This window comes from Eucyclogobius newberryi, unplaced genomic scaffold, assembly GCF_026437365.1.
Source record: "Eucyclogobius newberryi isolate DKJ021-1_F unplaced genomic scaffold, fEucNew1.0.hap1 SCAF_3, whole genome shotgun sequence".
Classification (NCBI taxonomy): domain Eukaryota; kingdom Metazoa; phylum Chordata; class Actinopteri; order Gobiiformes; family Gobiidae; genus Eucyclogobius; species Eucyclogobius newberryi.
The window spans coordinates 2,459,777-2,481,111 of record NW_027315945.1 but is presented as its reverse complement, the minus strand read 5'-3'; the positions used below and the strand labels follow the sequence as shown (position 1 = coordinate 2,481,111).

Below are 21,335 nucleotides of genomic sequence, written 5' to 3'. Positions count from 1 at the left end.
TTTACTTTTGGGCTTTTACTGCTATACTTCTGTCCTTAACTTAGTGATTTATGTTCCTGGGACATACCTCTCGGAGTCATGGCCTCAATGATTTCAATGGGAATAATGGCTACAACAATTACATTGATAACATTGATGGGCGTTTGAAAATATGTTTTCTCACCTGAGAAACCCTGGCCCGTCTGTGATTATATTATATTATATATTATGTTGTTCAAGACAATCCAATCTAATCCAACTTTATTTGTGCAGCACATTTGACCAACACAAAGTCTCCAGAGTTCTGCACAACAAAACAAGCAAAAGCAAAATATGTTAAAACAATCAAAAATTAAAAGAAAATATAAAAATACATACATACAAACCAAATAAAAACGAACAAAATAATAAAAGCAAAGGGACACAAAAGTTACAATGTATTTTCCCAAAAGAGCTGCAGGGGGCGCTGTATAATCAAAGTTACCCAGTTCTGCTTTATGTTACAGAAGACATATCATGCTTTTTGGGCAGGTTTATTTGTTTTATTTGTATAGCACTTGCCAACAGCCAAAGGGTGTCTACATGCAAAGTAGAAATGGGTCTAAATGAGGCACAGTCAAAGTCGGTCCTTTCCTTCTTTTGGTATTGTGGAAGTTAGAATAAGCAGACGAGAAGTACTTTTCAGTCTCCTCTTTATTCACTTCCATCAACCTCACCTGTGCAACAACAGTCAACCAAAATACCCTCTCCCCCTAACACTTCCTTAGCCCCTTCACAATAAAATATGTTTTGTGAAACATAAATAATACAGGTTTGCCATACAGCTCCCCCCGAACACACAAAATAACAAATAGAATTAAAGTTAACAGTAACGTTTAGGAACTGTAATAGTCCTACCCCTACCACTGCGCTTGACCACCACGGAGGGTGAGACTGGCTTATGCAAACTATCCTTGGTAATGATGGAGGCAGGAGGGCGGCTACGCGAGCAGCGAGGGCTAACTGCACCTCCTCGTCTTTAAGCACATGGGCCGGTTTTAAACGATCCACTGAAACCCGCTCGTGACAAGTTCCCTACTCCACCAGGAAGGCCTTAGGCCCGGCTTCCTGAACGCGAAAGGGGCCGTCGTACGGTGCCTCTAGTGGCAAACGATGTGCATCATGGCGGATCCTGTGGTCATATGTGCCGCGGTCCTGCGGCACATATGACAGAGGGAGACAATGATGAGCAGGAACAGGAGCAAAAACCTCAACTGACAACATAGGGCCTACCCCTGAAGAGCCCGGAAGAAATTCCCCAGGGACCTTTAAAGCCCTTATTTGCTTGAATAGTGCAGCCCCAGGAAGGGGCGTGGTCCTGATCCCAAACTTCAATCTGTTAAAAAGCTTTGTTTCCCTTTGGCTTTGCAAATGATAAAATATAAGATATTAAAAACATAAAGTGTTCTTAAACTCCTCGATAAGTCATATTTATGGAAGGCAAAAATAGTTAAAAAACAAAAATGTTATTTAGGAGCAAACTGGAGCAAGACTTTACTACACTTTACTATTCCTTCACATGTCGCTGTCTCTGTCGTGTGCAGGTTTGGCATTAAAGAGGAGTACATGTGTTTCATGAACGAGTTCCTGGAGATTGAATGGGGCGCCATGCAGCAGTTCCTTTTTGAAATCTCCAACCTGGACAGTGTGAGCAACGCGGGAAGCTTTGAGGGCTACATCGACCTGGGCCGCGAGCTGTCCATCCTGCACACCCTGCTCTGGGAGGTCATGGCCCAGCTCAGCAAGGTACTCCTTTTACTCCACACTACAACACTCAAACTACAGGCACCCATCATGGTTCTCGGACTTTTGGGCTGGAAGAATCTCAGAAAAAATATTAAATGAAATAAAATTTAAATGAATACAGTTAGAAACATACAATAAATAATTCAAAACAATATTTAAATAAAAGCTAATGTAGCCAGTCTCATCAATGGCAATATGTGTATTTATAATTCATAGTATGCACTTTGGAACATGTTTGTAGAGTTCTAAACAACATGGTAGCAGATTTGGTAAAACAGCTCATGGAGACAGGATATTTGACCTATTCACCTGTGACCAATAGTTGACAACTTTGGAATTTGTTAACTTAACCAGGATAAACATACTATACTATTGTAAACATAGTGCACTACTGCTGTGGTGGCTGGTGGTATATTTTTGGGAACTTCTGTAACATTTCTACATTTTGTCTTGTCAAGACCACAAATTTGTGAAAGCACAACACAAAGCGGAAGATGATTTCCGGATTAAAAAATAAATAAATAGAAAAGAGAAGGGTGCCCAAGTCTTCAGCCTCTTCTGCCTGGGTGCAAACAATTGCCTTACCAGCACGGTGGAGCAGCAGTTAGTTCTTTCACTTGTGTTCCTGGAGTGTTCCTGAACAAATGGACATTTCGTCTTTCATTGAAAATGACTTTTGGACTTTTACAGGAATTTAAAAAACTATTGACAGTAGTTTCTCCACCTGTTACTGACTAATTAGCATTTTTCATATTCATATTTCATATTTATCTGTTTGATTGTCTTAAATGTAATAAATTAAATGTCATAAATCTTCATAAACCACACTTGTGTTCATAACAACAAGGTCTTGGGATCATTCTCAGGCTGGTTTCATCCAGGTCCTCCGGTTTCCCCTACCGCAAAAAATATGTACAATAGGCTCCTCCCCAGGATTCCTCCAAAAAAGAGATGGGACATATCAGTGTATTGTCACTGTTCTGTTTTTGTCCAGTCCACTAGAGGGTGCTGTTATTGTATAGTTAATGTCTTTGGCGCGCACTGTGTTCTGTCCCTGTGAGCGGTAGGTCAGTGTGGCTCTGAAGCATTGTTGTTCATCTAAATAATCCACAAACATCTGCAAACATCTTATGCCTTTGTTAGCATCATGGGCACGTATGGATGTATTAGTTAAAGGTGCTTCAATACATTCAAGTGTGTCAAATGGATCGGCTGCGGCAAAGGCCAGAGCAAAGGCAGAAGCAAAAAAAGCACGCTTTGCATATGCTGAAAAAGAAATAAAACTAAAGTTAGAAAAGGCTAGAGTTGAAGCATCCGTGGAAAGGCTCAACTGTGAAAAATAGACTGCTGCAGCTACAGCAGAAGCTGAAGCGCTTGAAGCTGCATGTGATTTGGAAAGTGAAAAGCACAGTCTCAAGCCAAAGTTCGACTCTATGCCTTCTCTTGAAGCGGCAGAACGCACCGAAAAATATGTTGTTAAGCAAGCTAAAGCTGTGGAGGCAAGAACACAAATGTGGGATGATCAAACACTTGTAAAAGTAGAACAAGACCCCACTCACAGCAAATTGAATGTAGCTTTAAAATCTGAGGCCAAACCTTTTATTCTACTACAAGCAAGCACTGATTTGCCATCACTCCATATTACCCCGCATACATCCCGCTCATACAATGATGAGTATTTCTCCAGGCCACATGAGGTCAGGTTTCAAAATGACAATGCTTCATCTGTGCATGCTAATTCACCAAAGGTAAGCGGTGATAGCCAAAACGTGAACGACTTTCTTAGATACCTGTTCCGTCGTGAACTTGTGGCTACAGGCTTGCTCCAATTCAATGATAAGCCTGAAAACTACAGAGCTTGGAAACATTCATTTCAAACCGCCATTGATGATTTGAACCTGTCTTTAAGTGAAGAGATGGATCTTTTGCTGAAGTGGCTTGGCAAGGAGTCTTCACATGGCAAAGACTTGAGAAGATCTACGGTTCAGTAGAAGTTATAGAAGAAGCTCTGTTCAAAAGACTTGACACCTTCCCAAAGATTCCCAAAGATGACAAACAAAGATTATGCAAAACTGACAAAACTGAGTAAGATGTTGATGGAGCTACAGTCTGCTAAGGATGGATTAACTCCTCTTGATGTGTTGAGAGGAGTTAATCCAATAGTACAAGCCTAAACGATACAAAGATAACGTGAAGTCACCTAAGATACAGCTCACAAACAGATTTTTACCACCTTCAGAGATGGAATTAAATGAAAAACGGAAAGATAACGTGGCCAAAATACAGCAAGGAGGAACTGTGCCAACAGCCAAGGTCACGCAGATTGTTTTGATAGGAGACGGGGCAATAAGTCACGTGACGCATGAAAAGATAAACACACATTCTTTTCCAAGCGCCACTGTTTCTGAGATAACGTCGCTCCTTCCAAATATTATGGCTAAGCATGGAGGAGCTAAACAGCTGATTGTGCACGTGGGTGCAGTCGACATGCGGCGGGAACAGACTAAAGTTTTGAAAAAATACTTCTTGAAGTTATTCGAGGTGCTTGATAAAATGGAAATCAAAACATTCATAAGTGGACCTCTTCCAAACATCGACAGGAGGATAAAGAAGTTTAGCCGGCTTCTTCAGCTGAACACATGGCTGTCCAAAGAGTATACCCCGAGAGGACTACACTACATTAAGAACTTCTATCTATTCTGGAAACGAGAGGACCTGTTTAAGAGAAATGGCCCCCACCTATGCAGAGGTGGAGTGAGGGTGCTGACAGAGAACCTGCTCCACGCTCTGAGGCATTGGACTGGGCCTGGACAGGGTCCTGAGCAGATAGTTAGAGAAGAGAGGAATGAGAGAAGAATTCCTGCTCCATCAGCCAGAGACCGAGCCAATGTTTCAACATCAAAAGCACCACAACCTCAGCCTCCACCAAAGGATTCATCAGCAGCTGCTCCACCACCACCAGCAAAGGATTCAGCTCCAGCTGCTCCACATTCACCTCCACCGCCTCCAGCAAAGGAACAATCTTCAAAGGCCTTGGACCCATCTGTGACAGGCCCAATAACATTCCTGTCATCGCCCCTGCCTTCAGACCATCCCTGGGTTCCCCCTGCAACATCTACTCCCACTAAAGATTCATCATTCTCCTTCTCATCGCCACTCTCACCCATGGGCCTTCCCAGCCATTTTGAAAGTCTGATCAAATCAGGCCTGAAGATGGCTCCACTCACGCCCAATATAGCAAGATCAAGGGCTATGTCAATACTTATCAACTCTTCCCTGCACAAGCCGACTACACCAACAAAAGCCCCACCACCCATCCCCCATCGCCTCTCACCTGGTCCCAAACTCTCCTCGGCTACAAAAGCCCCACCACCCATCCAACATCGTCTTTCACCTGGTATCTCCCATAGCTAGGATGCACTGGGTCTCAGCGTTGCCGGGACTTATTGTCACATTAAAAATCAAATTAACTCGGGGCCCTATGTAAAAAGAGCCCCCCCTAGTGCTATTTCTGTAGTCACATCATCACACAGATGGAAAAACAAAATGCGAGTCAGGCCCAATCTGAGAAATGTGATTCATATTCCCTGTGAAAAGATAAAGCCCAGTCACTGAAACTAGTCTGAAACTTGCTGTGCTAAATGTCAGATCCTTATGTAACAAATCACTCTTAATTAATAATTTTATTTCTTCTTATAATCTTGATTTCATGTTTTTAACTGAAACATGGCTTGACAAAAACGCAGGAAATGTAGTTCTGATAGAATCTGCTCCACCCAACTTTAAGTTTGAATCTGAAACACGAGAAAACAAAAAAGGGGGTGGAGTCTGTGCTGTCTTTAGAGATGAAATAATTACCCGCAGGTTGTCTTTTGGGGTGTGTTCATCATTTGAGTATGTATCCTTTAAAATGGAGCTAAAACGGTCTCCATCCATTCTCTTCATTGTTTTATACAAGCCTCTCCAGCACTGCCAAAGTTTTATTGGTGATTTTACTGAGATGCTTTCAGTCATATGCACAGACTTTGATGGTTTGGTCATTACAGGTGATTTCAATGTGCATGTTGATAATATTTGTGACAGAAACGCTAAAGAGCTTGATGCTGTCCTTGAAACCTTCAGTCTTACTCAGCATGTGAGAGGCCCCACCCACAGCAAAGGACACACTCTAGATCTCATAATTACAAAGGGGGTAAATATTTCAAATGTTAATGTGATCGATGTTGCTCTGTCTGATCATTTCTGTGTCTTCTTTGACCTGTCTGTTTCTCCCAAACCACCGGTTGGTCCTGCAGTTGTTCAGAGGAGACACATAAGTGATGGCACAGGTGCACTGTTTATGGAAATGATAAACTTTGAAAATGTCTCATGTTCTAATGTAAATGATTTGTTGAACTCTGTTACATCTAGTGTTTTGAATGTTCTGGACACCATTGCCCCTATGAAGGCTAAAATGGTTAAAAGTAAGCAGAAGGCGCCATGGAGAAATGATGATTCGGTCAGGGCACAGAAAAGGGAGTGCCGCAGGGCCGGACGGAAATGGCAAAGTAAAAAAAAAATAAAAGTCAAAGCTCCAGGTTCAAAAATAGATTAAAGAGAAGCTGAACATGTACAACCTAATCTTATGTAGAACTAGGGAAAGATATTTCTCTGAAATAATTGGAAGCTGCAGTAACAACTCGCGTGTCCTGTTTGCCACAGTAACAGATTAACAAACCCTCCAGCTCAGCTGCCGTTAGAACTCATTTCCACATCCAAGTGTAATGAGTTTGCATTATTCTTTAATGACAAAGTTCAGGGCATTAAAAATGCTATAAATCCCACAATGCAAAAAATTACCCTAAAACCACCAAGACACTTAGAGCTAACTCACTTTGCACCAGTAACTGACAAAACTGTCCATGAGATCATCGCCAGTCTGAGTTCATCTACATGCTGCCTTGATGTGTTACCCACCAGATTTCTAAAGTCTGTGCTGAACAGTTTACTTGCACCATTCACTCACATAGTTAACATGTCGCTTCAATCTGGAACATTCCCAATGTCTTTGAAAACTGCGGTCATAAAGCCTCTCCTAAAGAAGAGCAGTCTTGATGCCGCAGTACTGAGTCATTACCGGCCCATCTCTAATCTGCCATTTTGGGGCAAAGTCCTTGAAAAGGTCGTTTACAACAGTCACAGATTTCACAGATTTAATAAACAACTCATTTGATGTTCTTCAGTCAGGTTTTAGACCTCATCACACTGAGACTGCTGTTGTCATGGTGACTGAGACTGCTCTTGTCAAGGTGACAAATGACATCCGCCTGAACACTGACACGGGCAAAGCCGAATGTTCGGTCTCTCGCGTCTTTAAACTCATTGCGCCGGCTTCAACTTCTGCTGCTGGGAAGACGCGTGCGTCGCTGATGGCTCTGGGTGCGCCATTGATAGCGATGTCAGTGTTTACGTTCTATGGAAGGTTTAAGATGGTTTAGATTCTAGAACGTAAAGGATATAGAATGTGAGTGGTTGATTTTTTATGAGTCCAGAACGAATCACCGGGGTTTGTTTTTTTTTTGGACCTGAACTGAAACGTTTTTACAAGTCCAGATCCGGTCCGTCGTAGCGGTAGGCATTCCTTGCAACCGGTCATTGGTTCGTTCACGATTCTTTGATCTCTTCCGTGACCAAAACTCAAGTGCTCCTTATACATTGAAACGTGTGCTGGAATTAAGGAATCAAAAGGAAGGAGGGCTAATGGATATGAGGTGGAATCTCTGGACGAAACTGTCAACATTTAATTACCAAGTCTTATTGAGTGTAATGAGATTCCTAACAGAGACGAGATTTCAACCCCAGACGCAGCTCTTAATCATCCACACTTAAATTCATTGGCTCCTGAAATACCAGACATCGACCCTGAAACAGAGATCATGCTCTTACTTGGGCGAGATGTAATCATAGTGCATAAAGTCCGCAAATGAGTAAATGGTCCAAATAACTCACCATATGCACAGAAGCAAGACCTTGGATGAGTCATCGTTGGAAATGTGTACCTTGGAGATGTTCACAAACCCCTCACAGTCAACACCTTTTACACAAACAATACAGTGCAAGATCGACCCACTCTCTTTCAACCCTGTCCTAACGTGTTTCAAGTAAAAGAAAGATACAGTGACGCCCAGGTTATAAGTCGCTCACCTCAGTCTCAGATTGAAACACCTGTGAGCCAGATCATCTTGCATGCGCAGCATTCAATCGTACTAAAGACTATCAAGTGGCTCAATCGATTCAGGATACACAATTCATGAAAGTAATGGAGTTAAAAAGGACTCCAACAACAGTTGGGTTGCACCCCTGTCATTTAAATATCCACGACGACGCCTCCCCAATAACCGCAATCAAGCGTTAAAGCACCTGATCTCTCAAACGCAACTTTGAAAGAAACCCAGATATGAAAGAAATTCATGGATCAGATGTTTAAAAATGGTCATGCAGAGTTAGCCCCACCTCTGGCTGAGCAAGAATAATCATGGTATTTGCCAACATTTGGTGTGTACCACCCAAAACAAAAAAAAAGATCAGGGTGGTGTTTGATTCTAGCTCCCAATATGAAGGTGTTGCATTCAATGGCGTTCTGTTGTCTGGACCGGACATGAACAACACCTTGCTTGGTGTGCTCATACGTTTCCGCAAATAAGCAGTCGCCTTCACTGCAGATATAGAACAAATGTTCTACTGTTTCTTGGTCAGAGAAGAAGATAGGAACTTTCTACGGTTCTTGTGGTTTAAAGACAACAACCCCTCAGAAAATGTTGTGGAATGTCGGATGCGCGTCCACGTATTTGGCAACAGCCCATCACCTGTTGTAGCTATTTATGACTTGCACCAGTCTGTTCTGAGCATGGAGATCCAGGTCGACCCTGATGTCAAAGACTTTGTGATGCGTGATTTCTATGTCGATGATGGACTGAAGTCCATGCCAACAGTTGAGGCTGCTGTTGAGATTGCATCGAACAACAAACAAGTTCTGGATACTTTTCCATCGAAAGACCATGCAAGTGATCTCAAAGATCTAGATCTTGAGGCAGACATAGTTCCAATGCAGCGTAGTCTTGGACTCAACTGGAACCTCCAAACAGACTCATTCTCCTTCAGCGTTTTGGACGAAGTAAAACCTTACACTCAACGAGGCGTCTTATCCACCATCAACAGCCTTTATGACCCTCTTGGGTTTGTAGCTCCAGTTACCATCCCAGGCAAACACATCCTAAGAGAACTTAGCATCACTAGCGGGATTGGGACGCTCCTTTGCCCGAAGAGATGGAGGATGCCTGGGCATCTTGGAGAGCATCTTTGGAAGAGTTGTCCAATCTGTCAATCTCTAGACCACTGAAATTTCACCTTTCGAAGCAGCCAGACGAGAACTTTGTGTCTTCTGTGACTCTTCGATGAAAGCCATTGCTGCTGTTTCATACCTAAAAGTCACAGATATTGCTGATAACAACCATGTGGGATTTGTAATGGGTAAAACCAAGTTATCCCTCGTCCAGAGTATACTGTGCCATGACTTTAGCTTTGTGCAGCAGTTCTTGCTGTTGAATTGGCAGACTTAGTTTCAGCTGAACTGGACCTTACATTTGATGCAGTGAGCTTCTACTCAGACAGTAAAGTAGTCCTGAGTTACATTTGTAACAAATCTAGACATTTTTACGTATATGTCAGCAACCGTGTTCAGCGTATTCGCAAGTGGTCCCATCCAAACCAATGGTTTTATGTGCCCACAGATCAGAATCCTGCAGACCATGGTACACGGTGTGTCTCTGCAAACCATCTGGAACACACAAACTGGCTCACGGGACCACGGTTTTTGTTGTCTTCAGAAACACAACACAAAAACGACTCCTACTCACTGGTTGAGCCCAACTCAGACCCTGACATCAGACCTCTAGTGTCTACGTTAAGCACTACAACGTCTATCAAACTGTTTGGTTCCCAAAGATTTGCCAAGTTTTCGACTTGGAATACCTTGATTCGTGCAATCAGTCGCCTAATTCACATCTGAAACTGCTTTAATTCAACTGTGCCAAGGACAAGCATCTGTCGAGGCTGGCATTACTGCAAAGTAATGATCACTGTTGAAGAAAAAGCAGCAGCTTCAAGAGTCATCAAACAAACAGTGCAGAAAGAAGTCTATGCTCAAGAAATGGAATGCATCCACAAAGACAATGACAAGAAAATTCCTGCAAACAGTCAAATGTCTGGATCTTGTCATTGACCCTCAAGGCATGCTAATAGTGGGAGGTTGTCTACACCATTCTCACTTAGAGCAGAATGAAAAGTATCCACTAATTATTCCTGGAAAACATCACATAGCCGTTCTACTTATCAGAGAGTACCACAAACTGGTCCACCATCAAGGCCGTCTTATCACCGAAGGAGCAATACGCGCTGCTGGATTTTGGATAGTAGGTGGAAAGAAAAAGGTGATCAATCAATGCACAACCTGCAGGCATCTTAGAGCTCCTGTCAGTGTCCAGAAAATAGCCAATCTTCCTGCAGATCGTCTTTCTATGGACCCACCTTTTACAAATGTTGGACTTGATGTCTGCGGTCCCTGGAGCAAACTAGAGGAGGCTTTTCACATAGCAAAAGATGGGCCGCATACGAGCGGTTCATATCTAAGTTATTGACTACCTGGATACGTCATCCTTTATCAATGCACTACGTCGGTTTATTGCTGTTCATGGCCCTGTCAAACACATTTGTTCTTACCGTGGCACTAATTTTGTTGGTGCAAGTAGGGAGTTGAAGATTCCCTCAAACTTTGATGGCACAACACTAAAGACTTTCCTGTCAAACCAAGAATGCTGTTGGACCTTCAACCCTCCACATGCCTCTCATTTTGGAGGATCATGGGAGCGTATGATTGGTATTGCCAGAAGGATTCTTGACTCTATGTTTCTTCAGCTGAAAGACAAACTCACGCATGAAGTTCTGGAATCCTTTATAGCAGAAGTCGCAGCAATAATTAATGCCACACCGCTTGTTCCTGTCACAACGGTCCCAGACAATTCGTTCATACTCACCCTAGCTGCTCTTCTCACAAAAAAAGTGAATTGTGTACCTGCTCCCAAAGATAACTTTGATGCTTCAGACTTATTCAAATGTCAATGGAGGCAAGTCCAGCCTCTTTCCAATATTTTTTGGATAGATGGCACAAACAGTTTCTTCCAACACTGCAGTCAAGAAGAAAGTGGCAGTCCACTCGTCCAAACATCAACGTTGGATTTATTCGCATTAAGGACAGTCAAGTACAGAGGAATGAATGGCCTCTTGGACTAGTCACTCAAACCTTCCTCAGTAATGATGGCAAAGTGCGTCAAGTTGAGGTGAAGATTGCCAAACCAGGAGGGACTACACTCTTCTTCCCCGTCTGGCATTTAATCATAATGAAGCATTGTTGTTCCTCTAGATCAGTGGTTCTTAACTTTTTGGAGGTACTCAACCCCTCCAGTTTCATAAGCGCATTCACCAAACTCTTCTTAATTGGAAAGATAAAATATGATTTTTTCAAATTCAAAACATAGGTATATATTTTACTGGTGCACAAAAATGAACCGTGCATCAACATCACTGTGTTCAAAGAACAACATTTTCACACAAAAACATAATCATGAATATTTACTGCAAATCAGTGACTTCTGCTGTTGTCTTTCACAAACCAGGTCAGAAATGCACCTTCACCTTGGCAAGTGCCACTCTTGTCATTTTCACAACAAAGTCTGTTCCTTGTCTTTTGATGTCCAGCATCCTCGAAAAGGATTGCTCGCAAAGATATTATATTATAGTATAGTAGTTATAGAAAAGGACAAGGGAAATGGCCCCAGAACACCTTTTGGCCCTTTTGGGGCCTTAGCCCTAAACGGAGGGCTTTGATTCAGGGTAAAATCTGGGGCCTGTTCCCTATTCCTTTTGGCCTTTTTGGGGCCAGACTGGTGCTGTGTCTTAGCCCAGATATAAGGGCATTGATTCAGGCTAGTCTCTGGGGACTCTGGCCTGGTCCTTTTTGCCCACTTGGGGCCAGGCTATTACCCAGTCTTAGCCCAGAAAGGAGGGCTTTGATACAGGCTAGTCTGGACTCTGGCCTGGTCCTTTTGGCCCTTTTGGGGCCAGGCTGGTGACAGGTCTTATCCCAAAAGGGGTTTTGATACAGGTAAGACTCTGGGCGATTTCCCTGGTCCTTTTAGTCCTTTTAGGTGCAGCTGGTACCAAGACTTTGTCCAGAAAGGTGGGCTTTGATTCAATCTAAAATATTAAGAAAGAAATCACATCACAATAGTCACAAGTTGACTACTGTGCGCACCAAATTCCCTGCAGCACAGATAAGCCAAGCTGGGCGTGTCATCACGAATCATATCAGAGGTCAAGATGTGTGTTTTGACCTCCGCCAAACCCCTGAGATTGACTCACCGAACCCTTGGGGTTCGATCGAACTCAGGTTAAGAACCACTGTGTTAGCTGGTTATATTTATTTAAACTGCTAAACAAATTTAAAATAGACAACTTATTTCTAAAAAATATTGGAATTCTTTACGATGGTTGTTGTGAAAAAATGCTGTAAACGGTGACGAGAAATAAGGCCGGATAGAACCAAGTTGTCTTGTTCAATGGGGAACTTTATTTTAGCTGTGCACAGCCAAAAATGCTTTCCTTGACAGAGTCTTCTTTCCTTCCCTGGTCTAACTGAATGACCAGGGGAGGAACAACAAAGTCCAGCTTAAAAAGGCACAACAGTCAGAACATGATGTCAGAATGTAATGATTGGTAGAGGCTTTTGTTTCATCCTTGGGTCGTGGGTTCAGGCCGCTCACCCAATGATGTCCACAAGCCCCACCACAAGCCTCTAATTATCCACACAAATGGATAGCATCTTTATGGCAGGGGCCTCCATCCTTCACAAGTGTCAACTGTGAAGGATGGAGGACAAAGGTTTCTACGCTGACCATGTTGAAACAATCGAACATCCTGCGCAGCACAAAAAAAAATGAAATAAGGAACGCTGCATGGGTACTCGAATGTCCAAAAAACTGTGAAATTAAAACAGGTGCTCAATTGAAGAGAAGGGGTGATTCGTTGCACGAAAAAACAGTTGTTATTTGGGTATACATTGTAGCGAAATATACATAAACGTATATGTTGAGTATTCCCAAAGACAAGAAAAACCAAGACAAGAAAAACCAAGACATTATGTTGATTTACAATTTTTTATATTTTTATTCAAAAGCCTTTATTGTAGCATTAAACTTAAAGTACGCACCAACGTGTTTCAGCCCTATGTGGCCTTCCTCAGGGTGGAGTCGCAGGCCCCTCCCTATAAAAAGAGGCCGACACACCTGTTGACCTGTTTGCGCCTGAGGATATACATATATATATATATCTATATATATATATATATCAACTCATTGGTTTCCACCTCGAAGAGCTAACGGGGAAAGCAATTACGGCCAAATACCTACAACAAGTGAGGTAAGTCCTCAGAAGCAGCTCAATGGAAAGAACAAGTCCAGGGCAATAAATAGCTACTGCCAGTGATCAGACCCTGCCACGCCCTGCCAGTGATCAGACCCTGCCACGCCCTGCCAGTGATCAGACCCTGCAGGAATAACCAGTTGGCCAAAGGAGGAGATACAGACCACAGATGTTAAGACACGAAAGCTCCTGAACATGGAGGATTCCATCCTAAATCCAGAACCCTGAGACTGTACACTAGCACCCTGAGACTGTACACTAGCACCCTGAGACTGTACACTAGCACCCTGAGACTGTACACTAGCACCCTGAGACTGTACACTAGCACCCTGAGACTGTACACTAGCACCCTGAGACTGTACACTAGCACCCTGAGACTGTACACTAGCACCCTGAAACTGTACACTAGCACCCTGAGACTGTACACTAGCACCCTGAGACTGTACACTAGCACCCTGAGACTGTACACTAGCACCCTGAGACTGTACACTAGCACCCTGAGACTGTACACTAGCACCCTGAGACTGTACACTAGCACCCTGAGACTTAACACTAGCATCCTGAGACTTTACACTAGCACCCTGAGACTTTACACTAGCACCCTGAGACTGTACACTAGCACCCTGAGACTGTACACTAGCACCCTGAGACTTTACACTAGCACCCTGAGACTGTACACTAGCACCCTGAGACTGTACACTAGCATCCTGAGACTTTACACTAGCACCCTGAGACTGTACACTAGCACCCTGAGACTGTACACTAGCATCCTGAGACTTTACACTAGCACCCTGAGACTGTACACTAGCACCCTGAGACTGTACACTAGCACCCTGAGACTTTACACTAGCACCCTGAGACTGTACACTAGCACCCTGAGACTGTACACTAGCACCCTGAGACTGTACACTAGGACCCTGAGACTAGGGATGCGTCCCGCTACGATGGACCAGATCTGGACTTGTAAAAACGTTTCGGTTCAGGTCCAAAAAAATGAAACCCCGGTGATTCGGTTCTGGACTCATATAAAATATAGCACTCAAATACTATATCCTTCTTGTTCTAGAATCTAGACCATCTTAAACCTTCCATTGATCGCGAAATTCGCGCTGGAAAAGACGTAAACACTGCCATGCGCCGCTGTCAATGTCGCACACGGACCCTAATTAGCGACGCACGCGTCTTCAGGGCAGAAGTTGAAGCAGGCGAAATAAGTTTAAAGATCCGAGAGACGGGAGCGCCTCGTACGTGTGAGACAGGAGCGCCTCGTACGTGTGAGACAGGAGCGCCTCGTACGTGTGAGACGGGAGCGCCTCGTACGTGTGAGACGGGAGCGCCTCGTACGTGAGAGAGACAGGAGCGCCTCATACGTGTGAGAGACGGGAGTGCCTCGTACGTGCGAGACGGGAGCGCCTCGTACGTGTGAGACGGGAGCGCCTCGTACGTGTGAGACGGGAGCGCCTCGTACGTGTGAGACGGGAGCGCCTCGTACGTGTGAGACGGGAGCGCCTCGTACGTGTGAGAGACAGGAGCGCCTCGTACGTGTGAGACGGGAGCGCCTCGTACGTGTGAGACGGGAGCGCCTCGTACGTGTTAGAGACAGGAGCGCCTCGTACGTGTGAGACGGGAGCGCCTCGTACGTGTGAGAGACAGGAGCGCCTCGTACGTGTGAGACGGGAGCGCCTCGTACGTGTGAGAGACAGGAGCGCCTCGTACGTGTGAGACGGGAGCGCCTCGTACGTGTGAGACGGGAGCGCCTCGTACGTGTGAGACGGGAGCGCCTCGTACGTGTTAGAGACAGGAGCGCCTCGTACGTGTGAGACGGGAGTGCCTCGTACGTGTGAGACTGGAGCACCTCCTACGTGTTAGAGACAGGAGCGCCTCGTACGTGTGAGACGGGAGCGTCTCGTACGTGTGAGACAGGAGCACCTCGTACGTGTGAGACGGGAGCGCCTCGTACGTATGAGACGGGAGCGCCTCGTACGTGTGGGACGGGAGCGCCTCGTACGTGTGAGACGGGAGCGCCTCGTACGTGTGAGACGGGAGCGCCTCGTACGTGTGAGACAGGAGCGCCTCGTACGTGTGAGACGGGAGCGCCTCGTACGTGTGAGACAGGAGCGCCTCGTACGTGTGAGACGGGAGCGCCTCGTACGTGTGAGACGGGAGCGCCTCGTACGTGTGAGACGGGAGCGCCTCGTACGTGTGAGACAGGAGCGCCTCGTACGTGTGAGACGGGAGCGCCTCGTACGTGTGAGACGGGAGCGCCTCGTACGTGTGAGACAGGAGCGCCTCGTACGTGTGAGACGGGAGCGCCTCATACGTGAGAGACGGGACCACCTCGTACGTGTGAGACAGGAGCGCCTCGTACGTGTGAGACAGGAGCGCCTCGTACGTGTGAGACGGGAGCGCCTCGTACGTGTGAGACGGGAGCGCCTCGTACGTGTGAGACGGGAGCGCCTCGTACGTGAGAGAGACAGGAGCGCCTCATACGTGTGAGAGACGGGAGCGCCTCGTACGTGCGAGACGGGAGCGCCTCGTACGTGTTAGAGACAGGAGCGCCTCGTACGTGTGAGACGGGAGTGCCTCGTACGTGTGAGACAGGAGCGCCTCGTACGTGTGAGAGACAGGAGCGCCTCGTACGTGTGAGACGGGAGCGCCTCGTACGTGTGAGACGGGAGCACCTCGTACATGTTAGAGACAGGAGCGCCTCGTACATGTGAGAGACAGGAGCGCCTCGTACGTGTGAGACGGGAGCGCCTCGTACGTGCGAGAGACGGGAGCGCCTCGTACGTGCGAGACGGGAGCGCCTCGTACGTGTTAGAGACAGGAGCGCCTCGTACGTGTGAGACGGGAGCGCCTCGTACATGAGAGACAGGAGCGCCTCGTACGTGTGAGACAGGAGCGCCTCGTACGTGTGAGAGACAGGAGCGCCTCTTACATGAGAGACAGGAGCGCCTCGTACGTGTGAGACAGGAGCGCCTCGTACGTGTGAGAGACAGGAGCGCCTCGTACATGAGAGACAGGAGCGCCTCGTACGTGTGAGACAGGAGCGCCTCGTACGTGTGAGAGACAGGAGCGCCTCGTAAGTGCGAGACGGGAGCGCCTCGTACGTGTGAGAGACAGGAGCGCCTCGTAAGTGCGAGACGGGAGCGCCTCGTACGTGTGAGACTGGAGCACCTCCTACGTGTTAGAGACAGGAGCGCCTCGTACGTGTGAGACGGGAGCGCCTCGTACGTGTGAGAGACAGGAGCGCCTCGTACGTGCGAGACGGGAGCGCCTCGTACGTGCGAGACGGGAGCGCCTCGTACGTGTGAGACAGGAGCGCCTCGTACGTGTGAGACAGGAGCGCCTCGTACGTGTGTGAGACGGGAGCGCCTCGTACGTGTGAGAGACGGGAGCGCCTCGTACGTGCGAGACGGGAGCGACGGGAGCGCCTCGTACATGTGAGAGACAGGAGTGCCTCGTACGTGTGAGACGGGAGCGCCTCGTACGTGTGAGACAGTGGCGCCTCGTACGTGTGAGAGACAGGAGCGCCTCGTACATGAGAGACAGGAGCGCCTCGTACGTGTGAGAGACAGGAGCGCCTCGTACATGAGAGACAGGAGCGCCTCGTACGTGTGAGACAGGAGTGCCTCGTGCGTGTGAGAGACAGGAGCGCCTCGTACGTGTGAGAGACAGAAGCGCCTCGTACGTGTGAGAGACAGGAGCGCCTCGTACGTGTGAGAGACAGTAGCGCCTCGTACGTGTGAGACGGGAGCGCCTCGTACGTGTGAGACGGGAGCGCCTCGTACGTGTGAGAGAAAGGAGCGCCTCGTACGTGTGAGACGGGAGCGCCTCGTACGTGTTAGAGACAGGAGCGCCTCGTACGTGTGAGACGGGAGCGCCTCGTACGTGTGAGACGGGAGCGCTTCTTACGTGTGAGAGACGGGAGTGCCTCGTACGTGTGAGAGACGGGAGCGCCTCGTACGTGTGAGACGGGAGCGCCTCGTACGTGTGAGAGAAAGGAGCGCCTCGTACGTGTGAGAGACAGGAGCGCCTCGTACGTGTGAGACAGGAGCGCCTCGTACGTGTGAGAGACAGGAACGCCTCGTACGTGAGAGACGGGAGCGCCTCGTACGTGTTAGACGGGAGCGCCTCGTACGTGTGAGACGGGAGCACCTCGTACGTGTGAGAGACGGGAGCGCCTCGTACGTGTGAGAGACGGGAGCGCCTCGTACGTGCGAGACGGGAGCGCCTCGTACGTGCGAGACGGGAGCGCCTCGTACGTGTGAGAGACAGGAGCGCCTCGTACGTGTGAGGGACAGGAGCGCCTCGTACGTGTGAGAGACAGGAGCGCCTCGTACGTGTGAGACGGGAGTGCCTCGTACGTGTGAGAGACAGGAGCGCCTCGTACGTGTGAGACGGGAGCGCCTCGTACGTGTGAGAGGGAGCGCCTCGTACCTGTGAGAGACAGGAGTGCCTCGTACATGAGAGACAGGAGCGCCTCGTACTTGTGAGACGAGAGCGCCTCGTACGTGTGAGACGGGAGCGCCTCGTACGTGTGAGAGACAGGAGCGCCTCGTACGTGTGAGACAGGAGCGCCTCGTACGTGTGAGAGACAGGAGCGCCTCATACGTGTGAGACGGGAGCGCCTCGTACGTGTGAGACAGGAGCGCCTCGTACGTGTGAGACAGGAGCGCCTCGTACGTGTGAGACAGGAGCGCCTCGTACGTGTGAGAGACAGGAGCGCCTCGTACGTGTGAGACAGAAACGCCTCGTACGTGTGAGAGACAGGAGCGCCTCGTACGTGTGAGACGGGAGCGCCTCATACGTGTGAGACTGGAGCACCTCGTACGTGTGAGAGACGGGAGCGCCTCGTACGTGTGAGACGGGAGTGCCTCGTACGTGTGAGAGACAGGAGCGCCTCGTACATGAGAGACAGGAGCGCCTCGTACGTGTGAGACAGGAGCGCCTCGTACGTGTGAGAGACAGGAGCGCCTCGTACATGAGAGACAGGAGCGCCTCGTACGTGTGAGACAGGAGCGCCTCGTACGTGTGAGAGACAGGAGCGCCTCGTACATGAGAGACAGGAGCGCCTCGTACGTGTGAGACAGGAGCGCCTCGTACGTGTGAGAGACAGGAGCGCCTCGTAAGTGCGAGACGGGAGCGCCTCGTACGTGTGAGACTGGAGCACCTCCTACGTGTTAGAGACAGGAGCACCTCGTACGTGTGAGAGACAGGAGCGCCTCGTACGTGTGAGACGGGAGCGCCTCGTACGTGTGAGAGACAGGAGCGCCTCGTACGTGCAAGACGGGAGCGCCTCGTACGTGCGAGACGGGAGCGCCTCGTACGTGTGAGACAGGAGCGCCTCGTACGTGTGAGACAGGAGCGCCTCGTACGTGTGTGAGACGGGAGCGCCTCGTACGTGTGAGAGACGGGAGCGCCTCGTACGTGCGAGACCGGAGCGACGGGAGCGCCTCGTACATGTGAGAGACAGGAGTGCCTCGTACGTGTGAGACGGGAGCGCCTCGTACGTGTGAGACGGGAGCGCCTCGTACGTGTGAGACAGTGGCGCCTCGTACGTGTGAGAGACAGGAGCGCCTCGTACATGAGAGACAGGAGCGCCTCGTACGTGTGAGAGACAGGAGCGCCTCGTACATGAGAGACAGGAGCGCCTCGTACGTGTGAGACAGGAGCGCCTCGTGCGTGTGAGAGACAGGAGCGCCTCGTATGTGTGAGAGACAGAAGCGCCTCGTACGTGTGAGAGACAGGAGCGCCTCGTACGTGTGGGGGACAGGAGCGCCTCGTACGTGTGAGACGGGAGCGCCTCGTACGTGTGAGACGGGAGCGCCTCGTACGTGTGAGAGAAAGGAGCGCCTCGTACGTGTGAGACGGGAGCGCCTCGTACCTGTTAGAGACAGGAGCGCCTCGTACGTGTGAGACGGGAGCGCCTCGTACGTGTGAGACGGGAGCGCTTCTTACGTGTGAGAGACGGGAGTGCCTCGTACGTGTGAGAGACGGGAGCGCCTCGTACGTGTGAGACGGGAGCGCCTCGTACGTGTGAGAGAAAGGAGCGCCTCGTACGTGTGAGAGACAGGAGCGCCTCGTACGTGTGAGACAGGAGCGCCTTGTACGTGTGAGAGACAGGAACGCCTCGTACGTGAGAGACGGGAGCGCCTCGTACGTGTTAGACGGGAGCGCCTCGTACGTGTGAGACGGGAGCACCTCCTATGTGTTAGAGACAGGAGCGCCTCGTACGTGTGAGAGACAGGAGCGCCTCGTACGTGTGAGAGACAGGAGCGCCTCGTACGTGTGAGACAGGAGCGCCTTGTACGTGTGAGACAGGAGCGCCTCGTACGTGTGAGAGACAGGAGCGCCTCGTACGTGTGAGACGGGAGCGCCTCGTACGTGTGAGACGGGAGCACCTCGTACATGTTAGAGACAGGAGCGCCTCGTACATGTGAGAGACAGGAGCGCCTCGTACGTGTGAGACGGGAGCGCCTCGTACGTGCGAGAGACGGGAGCGCCTCGTACGTGCGAGACGGGAGCGCCTCGTACGTGTTAGAGACAGGAGCGCCTCGTACGTGTGAGAGACAGGAGCGCCTCTTACATGAGAGACAGGAGCGCCTCGTACGTGTGAGACAGGAGCGCCTCGTACGTGTGAGAGACAGGAGCGCCTCGTACATGAGAGACAGGAGCGCCTCGTACGTGTGAGACAGGAGCGCCTCGTACGTGTGAGAGACAGGAGCGCCTCGTAAGTGCGAGACGGGAGCGCCTCGTACGTGTGAGAGACAGGAGCGCCTCGTAAGTGCGAGACGGGAGCGCCTCGTACGTGTGAGACTGGAGCACCTCCTACGTGTTAGAGACAGGAGCGCCTCGTACGTGTGAGACGGGAGCGCCTCGTACGTGTGAGAGACAGGAGCGCCTCGTACGTGCGAGACGGGAGCGCCTCGTACGTGCGAGACGGGAGCGCCTCGTACGTGTGAGACAGGAGCGCCTCGTACGTGTGAGACAGGAGCGCCTCGTACGTGTGTGAGACGGGAGCGCCTCGTACGTGTGAGAGACGGGAGCGCCTCGTACGTGCGAGACGGGAGCGACGGGAGCGCCTCGTACATGTGAGAGACAGGAGTGCCTCGTACGTGTGAGACGGGAGCGCCTCGTACGTGTGAGACAGTGGCGCCTCGTACGTGTGAGAGACAGGAGCGCCTCGTACATGAGAGACAGGAGCGCCTCGTACGTGTGAGAGACAGGAGCGCCTCGTACATGAGAGACAGGAGCGCCTCGTACGTGTGAGACAGGAGCGCCTCGTGCGTGTGAGAGACAGGAGCGCCTCGTACGTGTGAGAGACAGAAGCGCCTCGTACGTGTGAGAGACAGGAGCGCCTCGTACGTGTGAGAGACGGGAGCACCTCGTACGTGTGAGAGACGGGAGCGCCTCGTACGTGTGAGACAGGAGCGCCTCGTACGTGTGAGAGACAGGAGCGCCTCGTACATGAGAGACAGGAGCGCCTCGTACGTGTGAGACAGGAGCGCCTCGTACGTGTGAGAGACAGGAGCGCCTCGTAAGTGCGAGACGGGAGCGCCTCGTACGTGTGAGACTGGAGCACCTCCTACGTGTTAGAGACAGGAGCACCTCGTACGTGTGAGAGACAGGAGCGCCTCGTACGTGTGAGACGGGAGCGCCTCGTACGTGTGAGAGACAGGAGCGCCTCGTACGTGCGAGACGGGAGCGCCTCGTACGTGCGAGACGGGAGCGCCTCGTACGTGTGAGACAGGAGCGCCTCGTACGTGTGAGACAGGAGCGCCTCGTACGTGTGTGAGACGGGAGCGCCTCGTACGTGTGAGAGACAGTAGCGCCTCGTACGTGTGAGACGGGAGCGCCTCGTACGTGTGAGACGGGAGCGCCTCGTACGTGTGAGAGAAAGGAGCGCCTCGTACGTGTGAGACGGGAGCGCCTCGTACGTGTTAGAGACAGGAGCGCCTCGTACGTGTGAGACGGGAGCGCCTCGTACGTGTGAGACGGGAGCGCTTCTTACGTGTGAGAGACGGGAGTGCCTCGTACGTGTGAGAGACGGGAGC

General features: G+C 49.5%; 1 protein-coding gene across 12 annotated transcripts in view; it reads left to right on the top strand.

Annotated features, from left to right (window-relative positions):
• syngap1b (synaptic Ras GTPase activating protein 1b) overlaps positions 1-21,335 on the top strand; it is a 324,464-nt gene that overhangs the window by 200,419 nt on the left and 102,710 nt on the right. For all 12 annotated transcript variants that reach the window (XM_072460138.1, XM_072460136.1, XM_072460135.1 and 9 more), the window contains one exon: positions 1,563-1,764. In XM_072460138.1, the coding sequence (XP_072316239.1) occupies positions 1,563-1,764 (202 nt within the window). The remainder of the gene's footprint in view (positions 1-1,562; positions 1,765-21,335) is intronic.